This window comes from Rhinolophus ferrumequinum, chromosome 2 (assembly GCF_004115265.2).
Source record: "Rhinolophus ferrumequinum isolate MPI-CBG mRhiFer1 chromosome 2, mRhiFer1_v1.p, whole genome shotgun sequence".
NCBI lineage: Eukaryota > Metazoa > Chordata > Mammalia > Chiroptera > Rhinolophidae > Rhinolophus > Rhinolophus ferrumequinum.
This window is the reverse complement of record NC_046285.1, coordinates 46750017-46773001: the sequence shown is the minus strand read 5'-3', so window position 1 is coordinate 46773001 and position 22985 is coordinate 46750017. Positions and strand designations below refer to the sequence as shown.

The window sequence follows — 22985 nt, the reverse complement described above, 5'->3', positions numbered from 1 at the left end:
TGCTTTTGAAAGTCTTAGTAAATTACATTAATTGGCATTCCTAATAGACACATGAATAAACCTTCAAGAATAATGGTTCCTACTATTTATTTTCTGCCATGCACCAAATAATGTGCTAGGTTGTTTATGCTACTTTATTTAATCCTTAAAAGACCCTGAAATTTAGATATTAATATTATCATTTTACATATTAAAAAACCCGAGGCTGAGGGCTTAGAGAATGTTCCCAAAGTTACATTACATGTATAGTAGAGGCCAGAACTCACAAGTTTTTCCAAAGCCTCAGCATATTGGACTGGTATAATTACCCCTGTACATAAAGACAGAATGTTCCTTTCTCCCAGATTACACTGACGTTTATGCACCTGCTCTGTATCAAAGTCAGATCTCCCATTCTATAGTTTCTTTCCCTCACTGCATCCTTAAGAGTGAGGATATGAGAAATGAACCTATTATCAAGAATAATGGCTGGTTTTGTTTAAATAAATCTAAAAAGAGTTTGCCTGCTTCAACAAGAATAAAACTAAGGGCTGAAAACTGTTCTAATGTCTTCCACAGGACTAAGAGTATATTCAAAGATCTGGGTTTATTGTGGTTGTTATTGTTTTATTTTTGTTTATTTTCATTCTTGTAGATGGATCATCTGATTCTGAAGACACAATTCCTGCATTTTGAGAACTTTTATAAATGAAAAGCTCTAAAGCACCTGCAAAGTGCTTTTCAAAGGCTCCTTTTATTCACTTAATTTGGGGTTCATGGCCTTAAAGAGAGTATATACCCAAGTTACATAAAAACATATTTTGAGCAAATTTTTATAATCTTAAACCTTGTAATTTGAAAAATTAAGACTACTGCATACCTGATTAAAAAAAAAAAAAGAAAGAGGAGAGGAGATAATATTTGAGAGAAAGGCAGGGAGAAACCAGCTAAGAACTATAATACACTTTTATAAAATGGGACTGAAGAAGGAAAGAAACTGCATAGCCAGCACTAGGTATCTCACTATGGGGAGCTTTGGACAACAGAGTAGAGAGAAAAAGAATAATCAAGGGTCACTGTTTAAGATCTTCTGCTTGCAAATATCTCCTCCATTTATTCTATCAATTGGATATTAATTTTGCTTAATAAATCCCTTTATAAAATGTAAATACAGAGGGTGCCAAAAAATGTATACACATTTTAAGAAAGGAAAACTATTAAAATTGTAATACTTTATACTGATAACAAAAGATGAATACAAGTCACGTGTGACTTCTGCAATTACAAGAGGTGCTCAAAGTGGTTACCATCACCATCCAGTCACTTCTGATTATGGCGAAGTTCTGCTTGAGCAACGTTGAACAACTTGTCCACTTGTATAAATTTTTTTGGAACCTCTGGGACATCCTTGGAATGTTAGAAATCTATTGGTTCTTCATACCTTTACTGTGAGTTACTATAATTAGATTGTCTAGAACTTAAGTAAACTTTTGGGGGTTGTAAGTTTCAGTTGACGCATGGAATACTTCAGGATAAAACAATAAAGACCTGTATACGGTCTGAGGACAGAATAACTGTAAGAAAAGTGGAATGATGAGACACTAAGGAAGGGCAGAACTGGTGAAAGAAAGTGAAAAAATACTTACTTTACTAATTTTGCCATAGAAAAAATAGGTTATGATTCAATGATCTCAAAGTTTCCTTTCCACTCTATAATTTTATGAGGGCTATCATGCAAAGAATGAATGTTTTACATACCAAATCATAATATGCTATACTTTTCCTTCCTGTAGTGTATACCATCCAACCATTAAAGCAAAAGACCTCCCTTTTCTACCTCAACAACATAAAAGTGCATAATTTATCAAAACTCATTCCAGAGGACGACCAAAAGGAAATCAAAGGGAGAAATCATAGGGAGGTAAATATCTTTCCAATAAGGAAATCAATAACACACCCTCCAATACTTTGATAATCAATATTTGCTAATTTACTGAGTGAAATCAGGGGTCCAAAAGAGATACAGATTATTGAAATAGTTTAGAATCTCTCCCTAGGAACGCGCTAAGTAAGAACCCTCATTAGCCAGACACAGAAAAAGTGAAGGAGACACTATTTCCCCATCAGCCTCAAGGCATTTCCTTTCCCCTGCATAACGGCTCCGTCCTTTGCTCCCTTCCATTTGGCACCTTACTATTTTCCTTTCCACCTCTGCATCATCCATCAGTTACTACTGTCTTCAGTCACCCTTGGAGATCTCCACAAAGTTTCCCTTTCTTCCTGCTGGTTTCACTTATATCTCTCTGTCAGGGTTTTACCCACACCTGCTCAACTCCGGCTTTTTCCATCGACCCCCTAGGACTCCAGGTCCGGTAGTGGATCGCGCTGGGGACCCTATTCTCCCGCAGAATAAGGTGGGTCGATGGGAATACAACTCGGAGACTTTTGTGCCTCCACACACCCACACCCAGAGCTCCCCCTTTTCCACCGGGATGTCCACACTCACAGCGCACAGTGTGGAAGGCGCAGCGCGGTTGCTTCTCAAAACTGGCGCCTAACTTGAGAACCCGCTCGCGACTGTCGATATGCCAGGGTCCATTCATGGTTATCCTTCGGCTCCGATTTCGCCTCCGACTCTTCCTCCGTCAACTAGCGCTCCCTACCTTCTGCCACCTCAGCCTAAACCAGCTGCATTAGCAGCAGCGGGCGGAGCTACGACAGACTCCGCCCCGCCGCCCAACGCGCGCTCCCCCACCGGGCGCCTCTCGCGTGCTGATTGGCTGGCTGGAGAAGGACGCCCCGCCCCTTGGCTCCGAGCTCGTGGTCCCGCCTCCACGCCCCTTCCCGCGTTGCGACGCTGGCCGCGGGGAGAACGCCGCGCAACTGAGGTGCGTGGTGGGAGAAGGGTTCCTTGGTGGAGGAACGCTGTGCGAGAATGAGGTAACGGACCTGAGGTGGTGGCTGGGGACTGAGACGGCCTCGAGGTACCAAGAGGCCGGGATCCCGCACCTCTGGGCCAAGTGACCTGGAATGTAGGAGCTCTTACCGGGAGAATCGGCCTACTTCACGCTTTCTGTGGAGATCTAGTGTGGAAACTGAGGCCGGGGGAGGAGCGGATTCTGGGTCCAAGGCCTGGTAGCGCCAAAGCTGGGCCTAGAATCCGGAGTACAGGAGCCCCGCGGCCTCAGAGCCTGGGTCTTTGGACCTGCCTGGAAGGTGACGCCGTTACCTAGGCAATCGTTTTCAGACCTGTTCTAGGGGAAGTTCCAGGTACTATTAGGACCGACAAGGTCAGGGCACGTGGAGGGTGGGGCAAAAAAGATTAGAAGTTACGAACTTCACATGTTTAGGATCAGTTGCAACTAGATTGCATTGTGTTGTCTTATTTCTTTCTTTCACAGTGATCCGTGGAAGCAGTAACTACACGGCCAGAAGACCAGATTCCCAAAGTATCAAGGCCGGAGCTCGTGCTCTGGAAAACAGGGTAATAGTATTAGTAATTGAAAAATAATTGTATTTTTTTCCTGTCAAAAATTCATGAGTTTAATGGTAAAGATGAGAGAAGTGTTGTATCAGAGGACAGTCACTCTAAAGGAAGTTTACAAATGGTTACCATAACGGGTGGTTGTTTTTCAGCATAATTATGTAATCAAACTCTTCTCCCTTACTGAACTTCTACTTTAGCCAAACTTACCAATTTATTCCAGGCAGGTAGATGAATGTGTCTCCCGTAACCTGCTTGTTCAAATTCGACCCTTTTAAGGCGTACTAAGGGTGTTTCATGGGGCAGTTAAGCGCTCAGATTCTGGAGCAAGAATCTTTGGGTTTGAACTCCCGCTTCATATTTTATAGTATGACATTGTGCAAACCAAAGTTAAGTATGCTCATCAGTTGTAATTGGAAGGGAAATAATAATAGTACTTACACCTTAGAGTCGTTGAATTAAATGAGTTAATACATAAAAGCATTTAAAACAATTCATGGCATATAATAAAAGCTCTCCAAATGGTTATTATTCTTGAGTTTTAACTCTACTGTCATGCAACATTTTAGGACCATCCTTGGTGCCTGCCTTTTATTCTAAATCTTGAATTATTCTATTATCTAGGAAGTAGGAATTGCTTTTTTGTTTACTTTACAGATGAGAAAACTGGTTCAAGGAAGCCCAATCCTCTGACTCTATGGTCTGTAGTCTTAACTTCTGTGTCATCTATTTGGCCTAACATATTTTGTATAATTAAGTATTTTATTTTACATATACATATTTGTGTGTGTGTATACTTTTCCTTCCCAACCAGACCATTAACAGGGAGTGTGTCCTATATAAAATCTTTGTGACCATTGCATCTACCATAGTGCTCCACACATGTTTGGTGATGATAATAATGTTTCAGTGATGTTTTATTGTGGTACCCAGAAGGCAAGGACAATGTTTTAAGCCTATTTTACCTAAACAAGGCTTCCTACCAGAAATCTGTGGTTTACATTTTATAACAAGAAGAAGAGCAGAAGGTCAAGAAATTGAGTTTAGGAATACCCAAAGTTTGTACATTTATTCATTTTTTTCAACATATATTTATTAAGTACCTACCTACCGTATGCAGGCACTAGTCTAGCCTATGGGGATATAGCAGTGAACCAGAGAGAAGAAGGCAGCCATCAAGGGTAGTCTGAGTTTCGCCTTCATGAAGCTTACCTTTTAGTGTGAACTTTTTCAAACATGTATTAAAATGTGTACTAGCCTAGGAATAAGCAAATAGATTAATGAACTAAATAGAATCCAAAAATATACCCAGGTGGCACTTCAGATTGCTTCTGTTATATCTATTCATCATTAATTACCTCAGGAATTTATGACAGCTATGTGCATTTGTTCTTTTTTCACTAATCTATAACCTCATCTAACTTAAAAATTTTAGATTCCTATCTTACACCATTCACAAAAATATCTTACAAGTGTATTGAAGACATAAATAAAGATATAAGTTAAATAAGATATAAATAAAACAGAACCATAAAACACTAGGAAAAATTAGGAGAATAAATTTTAGCTCTTGAGGTAAGTAGGACCTTTCTAAGCATGACACCAATGGCAGAAGCCATAGAGGGGAAGATTGTTATACTTGCCTACATAAAAATTGTAAAACTATGGTGTAGGCACCATAATCAAACTTTGAAAAATAAATGGCAGACAAGAAGAAAGTGGCTTACAGTCAATATAAAAGATAAAGTGTTCTTAAAGCTTCTGCAAAAGAATAAGACAAGTCAATAGAAAAGTAGTTGAGGGATACAAACAGAAGATACATAAAAGAAGAAATAGCAGTGGATATGAAATGTGCCTAACCTTCCTAATAAATGAATACAGATTTAAAAAGATAATACCATTTTTCATCTAGCAAATTGGCAAAAATATAAAAGATAATGATGTATTAGTAAAGGTATAGTAAGTGAGCACCCTTGTACATTATCGGTGGAAGTATAAATCGGGACACCCATTTTGAAGAAAAATTTGGGATCATATCAAAATTTAAAAAATATGTATCTTGCAACCCAGCCATCCACCTTTCAGGAAAATTGATCCTACAGAGTACTAGCATGTGTGCATAAGGACATTTTACATTGCTGTTCGTTGCATCATTGTTTATCATAGCATACACTCTGAATAACTTACAATAGAGAGGATGTTTACATATACAGTAGTCTCCCCTTATCGATGGGGGATGTATTCCAAGACCCTCCATGTATGCCTGCAACCATAGATAGTGCTGAACCCTAAATAGGTATACTATATTTTTTCCTATACATACATACCTATGATAAAGTTTAATGTATAAATTAAGTACAATAAGAGATTAACAATAACTAATAATAAAATAGAACAATTATAACAATGTATTGTAATGTTATATGAATGTGGTCTCTCAAAACATTTTACTGTACTGTACTCATCTTTTCACTTAAAGGAAGCACTTTACAGCTTCTCTTGGACATATCTCAATTGGCCAACATCACCACTCTTGTGCTTTGGGGCCATTATTAAGTAAAATAAAGGTTACTTGAACACAAGCACTGCAGTACCATGCCGGTCAATCTAATCACTGAATAGGCTACTAGTAAGTGACTGACGGGCAGGAAGCATGGAGACTCTGGACAAAAGGGATGATTACATCCAGAGCAAGAGGGAGAGGGACAGTATAAGAATTCATTATGCTACTCAGAATGGTGTTGCAACTTAAAAATTATGAATTGTTTATTTCTGGAATTTTCTATTTAATATTTTTGGAACATGGTTGACTGTGGGTAACTGAAACCATGGAAGGTGAAACTGCGGATAAGGAAGGGGGGACTACTGTGTTTTGACGTACTCTTACAAAGGAAGCATTGCATAATGCAGCCATCGGAAAGAATAAAATACCTCTGTAGCTACACCTTTGGAAAGTTTTATCTCTGCTGTGTGCCAGGATGTGCTGGGATTTCTTTAAAATATTTCCAGATTTTTTTTTTTTAATGATTTGTATTTTACCTAATAAGGGATGCTTTTTGGATGTCTTTTATTATGGCCAACTTTTCAATATAAAGGATGGGAAGTTACGAAGAATAATAGTTAAAAAAGTGAGTTAGAAGTAGGTAATTTTGGAATATGTTTTGTGGTTTTTATGTTTTACATGGGAAGGAATATTAGGAACATTGTAATTAAAACCACAGACTTTGGAGTTAGACTGATCTGGATTTGAATGCTGACTCTACCACATCATGGTGGAACCATGTCCAGTTTAAATTCTTCAAGCTTGATTTTTCTCATCTGTAAAATGGAGATGATTACAGGCTCTACCTTGTAGTCCTGTTGTGAAGATTAAATATGGTAATGCTTATAAAAGTACTTAGCACAGTGCTTAGTTCATAGTAAACACTTAATATATGTTAGCTTTTGTTAATTATTACTAAGTAAAGAGTATACTTTTTTAAAAATATGATATCTTTGATCTTTGAATACCTTAAAACTTTTTTATAAAGGTAATTTTAGAAACAAATTGAATTAGGATGTGGATTTTTTTAATTTTAAGATTATTGATTTTATTCAGTATGCTATTTATAAAGAAGCTTTGGCTATCTTATAATTACATAACGTTTCTGAGTTGTGTGTTGGGGATCCCCAAGACCAACCCCAGGTTCAGTGATTTGCTAGGAGGGCTCACACTTCTTAAGGTATAGTCATATTCATGGCTGTGATTTATTATAGTGATGAAAAGATGCAAAGCAAAATCAACAAAAGGAAAAGACCATGGGACGAAATCCAGAGGAAAACAGGTGCAAACTTCCAAAAGTCCTCTCTTAGTAGATTCACATAGGACATTCTTAATTTCTCCTGCAATGAGTTATGACAACATACTGAAGTGTTCTCTACCAGGGAAGCTCACTAGAGACTTAGTGACTAGAGTCTTTATTGGAGGATGGTTGTGTAGGCATCCTCTGCTGTCATGTACCAGAATTCCAAACTTCAGAAAGGAAAGCAGTCGTTCAGCATAAATCACATTGTTTTTTACAAACAGTTTAGGCCCAGTGAACCATTCTTATTAGGAAATGATAGAAGTCTCCTAAAATCCAAGTTCCCAGACACCAGCCAAGGGCCAGCCTTGTAAGGAGAACTTTGAAAGGATAGCAGTCTCAGGCCTATGTTAACTGTTTTATGTACACTCAGTTTCTGTTTTTGTGATAAAAAAAATTAATTCCTATTCTAGGATTGTTGTACAAATTAGAAAGAGTGAATGTGAAGCCCCAAGCACAGTTCCTGACTGTTACTGCACAATAAATAATACCTCCTATAGCTGTTACAGTAAGATATAAGGGTCTCTAGCTCTTTTAGAGGTACACTAGTTAGAAAAACCAGTTTCCAATAAGGGAGAAATTAAAAAAAAAAATCTACCCTTCTCAAAGCAAGCAAAACTACGTTTTCATTTATATTAAACTGTTTCATTTAGGGAAGAATGTTTAGCGTAATATATTTGACCTTAATGTTTCCTGATTCTGTTAAAATGTAGGTGATATGAGAAATGAAGCCAACAGGTACAGACCCAAGGATCTTATCTCTTGCTGCTGAAGTTGCAAAAAGTCCAGAACACAATGTCCCTGTTATACTGTTGAAGTTAAAAGGTAAGAAAATCTTTTTTTCTGATTTGCTAACACTGTTTAAGTAACAAAACAGTTATGTCATGAGTGCAATTTTAGCATTTGTTTCCAATTTGTTCAGCGAAAGCTTAAGATCATGATAAACCAGTGATTTTTTTTTCTTTTTTATGTATTTTTAGCTATTCAACCTATAAAAATACAGGTTTATCAATTGTATTGGAATAGCTATGTACAGTGTCAGATGGGTAGTAGACTTGCTGGGGTTATCACTTCATGAGTGATGTTTAATTATCTTGTTTTGTACCTGAAATTAATAAAAAAATTTATTCTGAACCACAATAAAAAAAAATCATGCACACAAAAATATAGAGAGCTCTTTGATTTATTAAGCAAAAATAAGTGTATCTTATTTCCTTTTTGCCTTAGAAATATTAAACAATACACCTTTAGGAAGCTCAGAGTTGAAGAAAATCAAACAAGATATATATTGTTATGACCTCATTCAATATTGCCTCTTGGTCCTCAGTCAAGATTGTTCTCGAATCCAGGGCGGTTGGACTACAATTTCCCAGCTTACACAGATACTAAGGTAAAATGAAGCAATAAGTTAGCTTGTTCTTAAGGGATATAGTAGATTTTTACTTTCAAAATTTGCTTCTTTTTATTCATCTGTGTAACAAGCATTGGCAACCTCCTGTAGTAGGTTATGGTTGTACTTTTTCTTCATACTATGTTTTTTGTTCATAACTATGTATTTGTGAATGTTTCACTGTCCAAATTTTGCTCCATAAGCTCTGTGAAGATGGCGATCATATCTTTTGCTCACCACTGAATTCCAAGTGCCGACTAAAGAATATAGGAAGAAATGAAGATATTAAGGCACTGGCTGTATACTGGAAAAACAATAGAGCTGGGATCAGTCAAATGAATATATCATACAAGGCAGAATGAAACATGCTGAAATGAAAGGCATAAGCAAAGTACTATAGGAGAACAGATACAGAAACTATTCATTTCACTTTGTATTGATTTAGCTATCTCAACTGTGTATTTCATTAGGTAACTCAAATCCTGTCAATAAAATTTAGAAGCAGCATTTACTGATCTACTATACTAGAAATGAAAAGAGATTATACTCTTTTAATTAAAGGAGGCAATAAAATAAACCAGATGTTCTCAGTGTGTAAGCCACTTCCTACTTAAGGAACTGAAAGTGTGCTTTTCTAATTGGATCTTATCTTTTGAAACTGCTTACTCTTAATTTGTTACTACATAAAGGCCAGATTCAACACTGTTAGAGAAAACAATTAACAAATGTGCATAATATTCCTTTTTATACTTTGATTTTCAAGATTGTTTCTTTAAGTATGAAAAGCCTCATGTCTTTGTTTTAATTAGGTATGTTAACTCTTGAAAATATTGATTGAGTTAGGCTTTCTTGAGTGGAATCCCCATATTTGAATGTACAAAAAAATTTCATTTATTGTTCTCAGTCAAAATAGGTACTCTTAAGTAATTAACTTTAGGAACCAAACAGAAAAGAGAAACTGATACATGTGATCATTAGTCCGTTAACTTTAGGAATTGATGTGCAAAAAATACAAAAATAAAACATGATGCATTGGACATTAGCCAGTTAAGTTTTTAGTATACTGAGTAGGCAGTCACTTTTGCTCATCAGTGTCTGCACATTTTGTGGAAAAGCCTCAAACAACAGTACTTATTAGAGGACACACGTAGGAACCATTCTTGGGTTGGGGACTTTTTTTTGGTATAGTCTACACAAATACTTTTTATTGAGACTTTTGAATATACTCATTTCATACCCAGGGAGTGATTTTTATGTGACGTTTCAAGACCCATTTCTTTAAAGTGTTCCTACTAGAGTTAGGTTTTTGCTGTTTCCCTTTCTGATATAAGAAATATGCCATCAAATATGCAGATTTTAGGAAAAATAGATCTATTAGAAAGTAGAATTGGTATAAAATTAGTGTTTGATTTCCTAATCTATTTCTTGCAGACTAATCTCACCCTGGGTGTTTTTCAGCTATTGGATGTCTAAAATGTATCAGTTAAGACAAATGTTATTCATGAATTAGACTCTCAAGGTAGCCTATTGGTTTTAGAGTGTTTGTAGCCCATTCACTGAAAACTTGCCTTCTTTCTCTTTATTGTGAGCTAAGTGTATTTTGTTTCCTGGGGAGTTGACAAGTAGGGTTCTAGGACATATGAGTCCTGGCTCTAAAGTACAGGCAAAGTCACAACTAATACTTTTCTAGAAAGTTGTTACATAATTTTCCAGCCAAAGTTCTTTATTGGCTTGGCAACCAAAGAAAGATACTAAAAATTCTCATTAAAGCACAGTGTCTATAGAAGCTTTAGCATGCAATTGAAATTTATAATTAACACAACCTGAGTCACAAACTTGTGCTCTTATTTCAGCCATTGCTGTGTGGGCTTAGAGCCAGGAGAAGATGCAGAGGAATTTTACAATGAATTACTTCCATCAGCTGCAGAAAATTTTCTGATTTTGGGGAGGCAGTTGCAAACATGTTTCATCAATGCAGCTAAGGTATATGTGTTTATTTAGTGTCTTGTGTTTTTTAGCCAGTTTAATTCTTGAGAAGATGTTCCACATTATTTTTCAAATGTGCAAAATTTGGCTGAAAGTATAATCAGAGTAGTCATTTCAAACATTTTTAAAGTTATAACCAAAAAAACTCAACATTTAAAAATTTTAAAGTACTGGCTGAACCATATTGTATGACTTTTTGAAGGCTCTGCTCAACTTTGAGCAGCACCTATGGATGTTTATTTTTATAGCATCTTCCTAAAATGTACCTTCTACTTAAATTAACAGTAGAGGAATGTATAGTTCTGTAGGCCCAAGGCTTTTCTCAATAAGTCCAATGATGAATAAAAGTGAACTTTCTATTTAATCTTTCAAATCTTCTCTAGTCAAAATATTTCAACCCAAACATAGGGTCGTTTGAATCCAACAAGTATTTCTTGGGTGAATTGGGCTAGATACTATATGTACCCTTTTCTTCCCCTGACCCATAGAATTAAGAATTTAAAACTAAGAATTCTAATTAATTTAAAAGTATGCTGCTTAATTTCCAAAAATTTGAGAATTTTATTGATGTTTTATTGTTACCCATTTCTAATTCTATTGTGGTCAGATAACATACTCTGTATCATTTCAGTCCTTTGAAATTCTTTTCAGAATTGTTTTTTGGCTCTCTGCGTGTTTTATCTTGGTGAATGTTCTCTTACAAGCAGTCCTTGTTTTGCACAGTGCCATCTTAACTGAAACTCACATGTATCAACCATGTAAAGGTTTTGATATGCACAAGTTTTATTTAACATGGTGCCATGCAAAAGCAAGGACTCCCTGTATACTTGAATGTGAACTCTGCAGTTGTGTATAATGTTTTGTGAATGTCAATTAGATCAGTTTGGTTAGAGAGTATATAAAGAATAAGTCTGTAAGGCTGAAACTTCTTGGCTATATGTACATTTGGGCCTACTGCTACATCAGAGATTGAGCAGAGTCACAACTCATGTAAACTATGAAGAGAAATAACCAAGTCACCAATACAATATTATTATTTGAGATGCTTTGAGTATATAAGGAATAGACATAATCTTGCACTTGAAAAACTCCCAGGCTAGTAAAGTAGACAAGATCTTTAGATATTTCTTATAGAAAGACCGATGCATTTTTAATTAAAAAAAAATAAAAAATTATATGAGTGAAATTGAATGAGACATACCACATTATAGACAACATAGTGGTTTGAGTATAAGAAGTATTTTTGGCAGAGAATTCAACTTAGTTGTAGAGTGTGTGCTTTCTATGCAGTAGGTCACAAATTCCACTTGTAGAATCTCCATTGACATTTTGAGGGATTCTAGCACTAAATCAATATTTGCATTTTTGCTAAATTTAGCTTAGTTCAGATTAATTAAAGTGGTATGAACTATGGAAAATTTGTTGGACTTGATTCTTTTTCTGGCTGTGCCACAGACTAACTCGGGGTTCTTAAGCAAATCACTTGATTTCACTGTACCTGTTTCTCCTTTGTAAAATGATTTCTATCTCATGAATAGCTCAGACCATTATGAAGGCTTTATGTTTTCTTCAGAGCACTTTTATTTAATATTCCCCCTGTAAGTGCAATAATAATTAGTATATTGTTATTTATATAGTCCTTCGATACTTTTCATTATACTTTCACATTCTTCATTATGGTATTTGTATAGATATAAAAAAAAGTTCTTCATATTTATCAGCTAAAGGCCTTTCCGATGTTAATTAAGAACAAACAAACCTATAAAATAACTAGAGTTCAAATTGAAAACATCAATGTGATGAATGATGTTTTGCTGGAACTAAATTACTGATGTTGGGTTTAATCCACTATTTGCATACTTTATGCTAAAAAAAAAGCCTTACAAATGTTGAGATACTTAGCTTTTAACACATTCTATAAGCACATCTATAGATTTCAGAATAATAGCCTATTGTGGTCCTATTTTTAATGCTGAGAAAAGGATGATGTGTCTAAAACTTATTTAATACAAAATGTTAGATTTTTTAAAATAACAAATGCATGATAATGTGTGAGATAAAAACATTCTTTAGTAATACATCAAAGGGAGTAAATCAGCTGCAGAAAAGGAGAGCCACTTGACCACAGGAGAAAATTAAAACGGGGATAAAAAGGAGATAACAAGAAAACTGAATTAAAAAAAAAAAAAAAAAGAAAACTGAATTTATTTATTAGTTCTGTCTACCTAAGTGTTTTCCCAATCAAATATTTTTTTAATTAGCTGGCATATAGGTCCTAGATCACATGGTGGGACATACACAGGACGTTCTGGCCTAAACTGCAAACTGGTTAAAATATAAACACCTATATACATAGATCTATGCACACATACATATGTATATACACACACGTATATACAGAGGGTGCCAAAAAAATGTATGCACATTTTAAGAAATGAAAACTATTAAAATTGTAATACTCAATATATACCTATAACAAAAGACGAATACAAGTCACGTTTGACTTCTGCAATGACAAGAGGTACTCAAAGTGGTTACCATCAGGGTCCAGACCCTGCTGATTACAGTGAACTACTGCTTGAGCAACTGTGACCAGTGTCCACTTGTATACATTTTTTTGGCACCTTCGGTATATATTTTTATATATAAAAATAGAAAACCTCCTATGCAAGTGATTTAAGGGTAAATTTTGTTAACCAGTGTCAGAAGCCATGAATTTACAAGTGGCATTGAATGGGGTTTTTAAGGAAAGTAGGAAGTCTAGGAGTCTAGCACTATCCTTTGAGATTGACAACAGTGAGGATTACCTGCTTGTGTTTTGGTGAAACTAGCAAAGGCAGTTTATTGGACTAAAGGGATTCTTGATCTAAGGTGACATATGTTTCCTGTTTTTATCTTACATTTAAGTTAGCACATGTCCATTTAAGCACCTAATGTTTTTGCTGTTGTCGTCATTACTTTTGTGCTGCAGTACAAACATTCAGGACATGAAAAAGATTAGTGGTCTTCATACAACGTTCCACTAAAGTTACATGGCCAATAAATTAGAGAATTATGAAAGGAGTCTGTTTCTTATTACCTATTGTGACATATACTCTAATCTAGAATAATTTCTCATTCTACCTTCTACAAAGGAAGAAGCAGGGAAAACTGTCATTTATTTATTGAATAAGTGTTGATTGAACATTTACTGTGTGTCAGAACTGAGTTTATAGTGGAGAGCTAAATAACATGGTCTCTGCCCTCATGCAGTCAGAGTCAAAGATACAACTGAATAATAATATAAAAAAAGATACAACTGCACTAATAATAATGCTTTACCTGTTGACATCTACATTTGCATATTGCAGTGATTTTCAACCTTGGCTGCATAACCAAATCATCCACCTTACTTTGTAAAAATACAGATGTCCAGACTTTTAACTTTGGAGTTTCAGAGTCAGTATGTTTGCACCAAAGTCTGTGCAAAGGTATATTAAAAAAAACAACAACAAAAAAAACAAAAACAAAACTTCACAGATGATTCTCATGTATAGCCAATGTTGAGAAACTCTAGTGAAACCACTTGTAGTTCTTATATTACTTGCATTGTCTCATTCGGCCTCTGGATAACACTAGGTAGAGTAGGTATTACTAGCCAGTAACCACAAGTTTTGTAAATTAAGAAACTAAAGGCTTCAAGCTATTTATGTACCTCATAAATAGCTAATTAGATCCCAAAACCAGGTCCTCTAACTCCTCAGAGAGAAGTATCTCCCTTTTTTTTTTTTTAATAAAGCAACTGCAAAACAGTAAATTAGGGTTTCTTTTTGTGTGTGTTTATGTGTGTGTGTGTGTTCAGGGTGAAGAAAAAGATAAACTACTACACTTTTTCCAAATTGTGACTGATTCTCTCTTCTGGCTATTGGGAGGCCATGTTCAACTTATCCAAAATGGTAAGAGAAAAGAGTTTTAATGTAACTGATAATCATTGTAAAGTCATCTGCTAACAGTTTGCTTTTTTTCCTAAAAATAAGTACCTCATTAGCTATATATGTAACTATCATTAAATAAAACCGTAATGAAGTAACTCCACACACAAAATAAATGCCCATTTGGACATTCCAGCTTTAAATAGCTAACATTAAGAATATGAATATTAAGGGGGAAATTGCTAAAATATAACTTTCTCCTTAGCTTTGTCTGTTTAGCAAATCCAAGATAATTTTGTGCTTACCAGAGGGTCAAAGGGGTGGGGGAATGGTAGAAGAGGGTAAAGGGGGTCAAATATATGGTGATGAAGAATTGACTTTGAGTGGTGAAAACAATGCAATATATAGATGATGTATTATAGAATTGTACACTTGAAACCTATATAATTTTACTAACCAATGTCACCCCAGTAAATTTAATAAAAATTAAGCAAAGAATTAATGATAATGTTAATAATTTGTCTAGGGAAGAAATTTTTTTTAAGTTTCAAAGAGTACAGTTGTATTTTAGACTTAGTGTGAGAGAAACCCCTATGTACAGAGCAGATATAATTTAACTCAGATTTTTCATGTAAGAGTAAGCTTTTATATAATGAAATTTTACTGAATTTGAAAATTATTTTACAGGATATGTCTACACTTACATATACATATATGGTAGTGTTATATTATGTTTTCTTAAGATTGAGAAAGTAATCCTTAATGATCATGGCAGCATTTCTATTCTCTTAAAAGATTTAATCTAAGATAAATATAAGTATTTAAGAATATATAAGACCATTGATTTATTTTAGTAAAAATTGAACTGAATTTTTATTTTTAATTTAAATTTTCTCTCAGAATTAGGCATGCACATAATTTTAAAGAGTCAAAAGTTCTATAGGGATTATTAAACAAAAAACATAATTCCTGGTCCTCACACTTCACTCTATTTCCCATTTTCCAAAGGCAACTACTTGCAGTTAGCATAACTAATACTTTTGTTAGCTATATTTCTATAGAGCTAAGGAACATGCTTAGATTCTTTCTTTAAAAAAAAAAATGTTTCCCATTATGGCACAAATATTATTATAAAGTCCTCCATTTAAAGAACTATTTTACCAAAAATATGAACTACTTATTCTCACTATACTGGGAATTAAAAGACCTAGTAAAAACAGAGACAGCAAGAGAAAATATTTGAAATTTTTAGTATATGTGCTGCCGAAGCAAGCACAATATTTGAAAATTTTAAAAATAGGCCATATTCCTTTTTAAAAATAGTAACTGTAATAAAAATGACAGTGTTTCTTGGTCCTCTGTAGATTTAAAATATCAGTAAAGTAGACATTTTTTTTTTTAAAGAAGTAGAACAAGAAAATTATCAGATTTATGTGGAATCACAAAAGACCCTGAGTAGCCAAAGCAATCCTCAGAAAAAATAACAAAACTGGAGGTATCACACTACCTGATTTCAGTTTGTACTACAAAGTGACAATAATCAAAAACAGCATGGTATTGGCAGAAAAACAGACATACAGATCAATGGAACTCACGTTGAAATAAACTCACGTATACATATGGGCTGATAATTTTTGACAAAGGAGCCAAAAACATACAATGAGGAAAAGAAAGCCTGTTCAATAAATAGTGCTGGGAGAACTGAAAAGCTACATTCCAAGGAATGAAACTAGACTGTTACCTGTCACTATACACCAAAATTAACTCAAAATGGATCAAAGACCTAAATATAAGACCTGAAACAATAGAAGAAAATATAGGTACTGAGCTTATGGACCTTGGTCTTAGGATTTTATGAATTTGACCTCAAAAGCTAGGGAAGTAAAAGCAAAAATAAACGAATGGGACTATATCAGACTAAAAAAGCTTCTGCACAGCAAAAGAAACCATCAAGAAAACAAAGAGGCAACCAACCAAGTAGGAGAAGGTATTTGCAAACAACACCTCCGATAAGGGGCTAATATCCAAAGTATGTAAAGAACTTGTATAGCTCAACAACAAAAGAAACAAATAATTGAATTAAAAAATGGGCAGAGGATGTGAACAGATAACTTTTCCCAAGAAGACACAGAAATGACCAACAGATACATGGAAAAATGCTCAACATAGCTATTAGGAAAATGCAAATCAGAACCACAATGAGATACCACCTCACACCTGTTAGAATGGCTATTATTAACAAGACAAGTACTAACAAGTTTTGAGAGGTTGTGGAGAAAAAGAAACCTTCATCACAATGTTGGTGGGAATGTAAACTGGTAGAGCCGCTATGGAAAACAGTATGGCGATTCCTCAAAAAATTAAGAATGGAATTACCATATGACCCAGCAATCCCTCTTCTGGGTATCAACCAAAAAAACCTGAAAACATTTATCTGTAAAGATATATGTACCCCTATGTTTATTGTAGCATTATTTGCAGTAGCCAAGACATTGAAACAACTGAAGTGTCCTTCAATAGATGATTGAAAGAAGATGTGGTACGTACAATATACAATGGAATATTACTTGGCCATAAGAAAAGATGAAATACTGCCATTTGTGACAACATGGATGTATTTTGAAATTATCCTGCTAAGCGAAATAAGTCAGGTAGAAAAAGTCAAGAACCATATGATTTCACTCACGTGGGATATAAAACTGAAAGCAACAAATGAATAAGACAAACGAGCAAAATCTCAGACACAGTTAACAGTTTGGTGGTTACCGGAAGGAAACAGGGAAGAAGGGAGGTAGAAGAGGTAAAGTGGATCAAATACTGTACTATATGAAAGAAGAATCGACTTTGGGTGGCAAATACACAATGCAATATATAGATGATGTATAGAATTGTACACTTGAAACCTATATAATTTTATTAACCAATGTCATCCCAAAAAATTTAATAATAAAAATATTCTGGGTTAGAAAAGCTAAATTTAACGATTGTAAAATTCATATGCAAAAAATAAATTGGGACAAAATTGGGGTATCTGATAACCTTTCTCTCAAAAGATTCAGCTGCTTGGAGAAATAGCTAACTATAGGTCCGGAGGAGAAAATATGCAAGGTAATTCTGAAATATCTGCAATACCAGATAAGAAGGAGGCAATCAAAGTATTAGGATTCTTTGAAAAGGAATCAGGAGGAATCAGCATGAGGAGGCGTCTACTAGCCAAAAATGGGAAATTTGAACAGCAATCAGGATAATAACTACAGAGGATTGAAACACATCAAATATAGTGATACTCTTTTTAAAAATTACCATTAAAGTCTGTTAGTGAACCAATTCATTTTGGTAGAGAATCCAGCATTTATTCTGCCTTTTCTTACATATTGATTGATTGATTTTTCTTTGTAAAAATATTCCAACTATAAGTAAAAATGGAACGATAGATTTGCACCATTTTGCAACCCTTAGTGAATTAACAGATTTAGAAATTAATTGTGCTTCACTGTCAACATTTTAGGAGAGACAACCAGATATTAAGTGCCTCCTAATGGTCTTTCATAACCTCTTATGTGAAATGTATATGCCAGAATTCAAACATGAATCATTTCGATCCTCTAGCTCCAAATACCAGTTTATAGAAGGTCAGAGAAACATACTGAATTAAACCTCAGGAATGCAGTTAGCAAAAATAGACAGTGGAAAGCTTATAGGACAGTTGGCATAGTTTTCTCAATAAATTGGAAGGAAAATAAAAAGGTAGAGGAGGAATCCATAGGTTAAAAGAAATTGAAATATAATCAGTTACAAAGTGTGGATCTTATTTTGAATCTTGATTCAAACAAACTTATAAAAATTCACAAAACAACCGGAAATTGGAGCACTAACTGGATATTTGATAAAATTAAGGAATTATGATTATTTAGGCTAGATAATGGTTATGTTTTATTGTTTAATAATTCATATCTTTTGTGACTATATATTGAAATATTTGTAGATAAATTGATGTGTTGCTTCAAAATAGAATTGGAGACAGGAAATGGATGGGGTAGGTGAAGCAAGGTTTGCTGAGTTCATTATTGTTGAAGTTGAGTGACTGGTACATGCAGGACCATTATACTATTCTCTCATGTAGGTTTGAAACTTTCATTATAAAAAGTTTAAGTAAATAAATTGGCAAAAGTATCAGTTTTTGTTTGGGGAACCAAATAGTTACCTGACTACATTTGAAAAACAGATTAGGGGCTCAAAATTAAGTTGTATGATAATATATTATAAAATAAATAGTATAAAACAATAAAATGGCATGACTTTAAAAAATTATTTTAATCATTTTTTCCAGTTTAGAAAAAACATAAACTTATATACACACTATATACTATGATTTCAATGAATTCAAGCTAATTAAAGAGTTAATAAAACATCTTTAATTAGATAAAAATGGAATGATATCCGAGTACTTACTCCAACTACAGATAATTTTTTTTATTATTGAAGTAAAAGAAAATAAGTCATAGAAATATTTAATAGTGGAATTGGTTTTTAAAGTTGATAAACATTTTAAAAATTGGTTTCTAGTGAAATACTGTAATATTAGACTATAAATAGAAATGAAGAACAATAGTTGGTATGTGAAAGAAATCAAATATGTTTCTTTCAGGAGGGAGAAAGAAGAAAAGAGTAAGTTGTTCTGTGGAAACTAGAGGAGTGATCACAGAGCTTCCTTGCCAGCATACCTGATCCTACATTAATTAAAATTCTGATCACTCAGTGGAGAAGGGAATAGAAACTGACATTTACTGGGAACCTACCCTGTTTCTACAATAGCCTGTGAAACAACTATCATTTCTAGTTTTACAGATGAAGAAATGGATGTTGCGAGAGATTAAACAACTTGCATAAGCATCCAATGCCAAGTCTTCATAACTGACAACTCAGAGCCTAAAAATTATAAGCCAAAAAACAAAATATTTTATAGTTAATGATTTTATTATTATTTAAGACAAGATATTAGCAAACATGATACATTTTATAACAATTTTTTTAAGGATGTGATTATAGTAATCTGTATCATTTCCATTTCTTTACAGGAAATTTGATTTTATTCACTGAAATTCACTACTAGAAAAAGATTCAGATTTAGGATAGGTTACATTTTATTTTTCAGTTAAAAGGTGATAACAAGGATTCTTAGGTTGGTATTTGTGTGTGTTCTCCGTAATAACTTCATAAAAATGGAATGGCTTGTTTATAGTTATTGAAATCGCCTATCTTACAATCTTCTTTATTGTAAAATATATACAGGCAGAAGTTTAGCAGAAATGGTCATGCTTTGATTTAGTTTTGGAAGGACGAGTAAATCCCAATTGTATCACCGTAGAATCTGTTTTAATCTTTTTTCCCCTCTTCCTTTAGTGCTACAAAGTGATCATTTCTTGCTCTTACTGCAAACTGATAATGTTCAAATGGGATCTACAGTCATGACTATGGTACAGAACATACTACAGATCAACAGGTGAGTTGGTTTTACAAATATTTATGATTTTTTATTTTTTATGAGCATTACCGATTTTATTCCAGTTTTGCTGAAATCAATTGCATATGGATTGTACATGACCCTTATTACCATTGTCTTTCAAAAAAATATATAAAATACTTTAAAAAACTGGAAAGTTATTATTGAACTGGTATCTTATCTCAAAGCTTAAGATTTTAGACCAAATCTCACACCTAGAGAAGAAGAAGTACTGTGATATCTGAAGAAAAATTTGGGGATCACGATAAAAAATTGCTTAATCATATATTTGTTTAGGAAACTGCAAGCTCAGTATTATGCCAAGTGCTATAGAAGGGCATAAAAGAAGTAATAGGCAATTTTCCCAGGTTAAAATGAAAAGGCAGAGCATGCACAGTTGAAATAATTGATTCTTTGAGTTCAATATGGATTTGTTAAACATCTATTCTATGCCCAGTATGTTTACAAAGTTCATTAAGCTATAAACCTTGTCTTTAAATAGCTTACAATGTAGTGGAAGAGACCGACACACAAACATGATTATATTATAGTGGATTATATTATAGTGGATTAAGTTATGATGTTAAAGGTGTGCTCAGTGTTAGAGGAGCTCCTAACGCAAACTGAGGGAAGATGCTTCCTGGAGAAGGTAACCCCTGAAATGCAATTTTAAGGATGAGAAATTACCCAGGAAGGAAGAAGAGAAAGCAGTATTTGTAGGCAGAGGTTAACAACATAAGCAAATGCACAGAATTTTTTAAAACAAAAAAATGCTGAGGGTGAAAAGTAAGTACAGTTGATTGTTGCCAGCATTTAAACTTTGGTTTGCGGAGGTGGCTAGCAAGTTCTGCAGAGACTTAAGTCACGAAGAGCTTTTATGCTATTTTAAGGAAACTAAATCTTATCCTGTAGCCAATGGAGAGTGTTGAAAGATTTTTAAAGTGGATGAAAATGGTCAGATTACATTTGAGTTATGTCACTTTGGTCACTGTAGAGGAAAGATTTAAGGGGGACAAAACTAGACAAAGAAGGCAATTAGAGGAAGAAACCAAAATAATCCAAGTGAAGTAATAAAATCTTGGCCTTGAGCACTGCTACCAAAAACTAATGAATTAAAATCATCAGGACTTCACTTCCACTTGTGTTTGAGATGGAATAATAGAAATGGATTTACCCTACCACCTGAAGACAAACACCAGGCAAAACATGAAACAACAGATTTTAAGAAACTAGACTTCCATCAATCAAAGAAAGTGAGCCCTGCCTGAGAAAAAGGAATGAACAAGGTGAACGTAAAAATTTCCCTAACTTACAACATTGAGAGAGTTTCCAGGCTGTGATGCAGCCAGGCTGAGTTGAAGAGATAGAGCTAAGAGAACAAAACGGCTAGAGTTCACAAGACAGAATTTCACAGAAGAGAGCCACATAGACAAACCCCAGACATCTGCAGAAGTTTCCCTTCAAGTATTCAGTAAAGTACTGATGAGCACATATGTGGGAGGAAACTGCCCAATGTCAGGGAAAACAGTAATCCAAAAGGATTAAAAGGAGTGGTACCAGAAGCTTACACAGAGCCAAGAATATTGCCTGATTCCAATAGCCAGACTGGAAAACCTCATGAATAGTGGAACATTGGATAGAGTACTCAGGAAGCTTTCACCTCGGTAGTGAGGGGTAATTAGCACTAGCCTGCGTGCTATTCTGGACCATCCAAACAAAACAAGAGTGGGACCCAAAAGAATCAAATTATTTCCAAGTAATTTAGCTGCATCTGGTTATTGAAATTGCCTACATCTTAAAATCTTCTTTATTGTAAAGTATACAGGGCAGGAGATTTAGCAGAAATGGTCATGCTTTGGTTTGGCTTTAAACGGATAAGACAATCCCACTTATGCCTTCATAGAATCTTTGCATTGATCTTTTTTTCCCTTTTTCTTTAGGAATACAAAGTGATAATTTCTTGTAGTCACTGCAAACTGACAATGTTCAGATAGAGTCTGCAATCATAACTATGCTATAAAACATACTACAGATTAGCAGATGACTTGGTTTTACAAAATGTTACCAATTTTTTTTTTCATCAGAAGCATTACCAATTTTGTTAAATCATTGTTTGCATGTGATTTTTACATGGTACGTGGAAATCTTTAGCCAAAAAAAAAAAACAAAAACAAAAATATTTTTAGGAATGCAAAAATATCTAGCACCCAGCAAGACAAAATTCATACAAGTACCAGACATGCAAACAAGCAGGAACATAGAATCTATCATGAGAAGAATCAGTTGATCAAGGCTAATATATATATGTTATAATTAACAAACAAGGGCATTAGGACAGTTATTATAGCTATATTCCATATGTTCAAGAAGTTACATTGAGACATACATGTATATAAGACCCAAACTGAACTTAGACGTGAAAACTACAATGTTTGAGATGAAAAACACACTAGATAGGATTAATGTCAGATTAACATTGTAGAAGATTAGTGAATTTGAAGACGTAGCAGTAGAAAACTAACCAAAATGAAACAAATATAATTTAAAAATGAAAGAGAGAGAGAAAAGGAAAGAAAACAAAACACGAGAAAAAGAAAGAAGGGGAAAGAAGGAAACATCAGTGAATCAGTAGTGATCTGTAGCATTATTTCAAACAGCTTTATATGGTATAATCAGTACCTAAAGGAGGTAGTAGAGTCTGAAGAAAATATTTGAAGAAATAGTGGATGAAAATTTTCCAAATTTGATGAAAACTATCATCTTGCAGATTCAAAAATATCAGCAAACCAAAAGGACAATAAAAATGAAGAAACTGCTACACGAAGGCACATTGTAATCAAAGTGCTCAAACCAGTAATAAGGAGAAAATCTTAAAAGCACCCAGAGGGAG

At 34.3% G+C, this 22985-nt stretch overlaps 2 protein-coding genes across 3 annotated transcripts in view; one reads left to right on the top strand and one right to left on the bottom strand.

Moving 5' to 3' along the window:
- The window catches only part of EAF2 (ELL associated factor 2), a 39686-nt gene extending 37028 nt beyond the window's left edge, over positions 1-2658 (bottom strand). The window contains exon 1 of the mRNA XM_033134441.1: positions 2486-2658. Coding sequence (XP_032990332.1) covers positions 2486-2582 — 97 coding nt within the window. The 5' untranslated portion in view covers positions 2583-2658. The remainder of the gene's footprint in view (positions 1-2485) is intronic.
- A 141-nt stretch (positions 2659-2799) lies between these two features.
- IQCB1 (IQ motif containing B1) overlaps positions 2800-22985 on the top strand; it is a 45053-nt gene continuing 24867 nt past the window's right edge. The window contains exons 1-7 of one of the 2 annotated variants that reach the window (XM_033092221.1): positions 2800-2919; positions 3381-3463; positions 8019-8130; positions 8533-8695; positions 10549-10678; positions 14523-14616; positions 19996-20095. In XM_033092221.1, coding sequence (XP_032948112.1) covers positions 8031-8130; positions 8533-8695; positions 10549-10678; positions 14523-14616; positions 19996-20095 — 587 coding nt within the window. In that variant the 5' untranslated portion in view covers positions 2800-2919; positions 3381-3463; positions 8019-8030. The remainder of the gene's footprint in view (positions 2920-3380; positions 3464-8018; positions 8131-8532; positions 8696-10548; positions 10679-14522; positions 14617-19995; positions 20096-22985) is intronic. The other variant, XM_033092228.1, reaches the window with a different exon arrangement.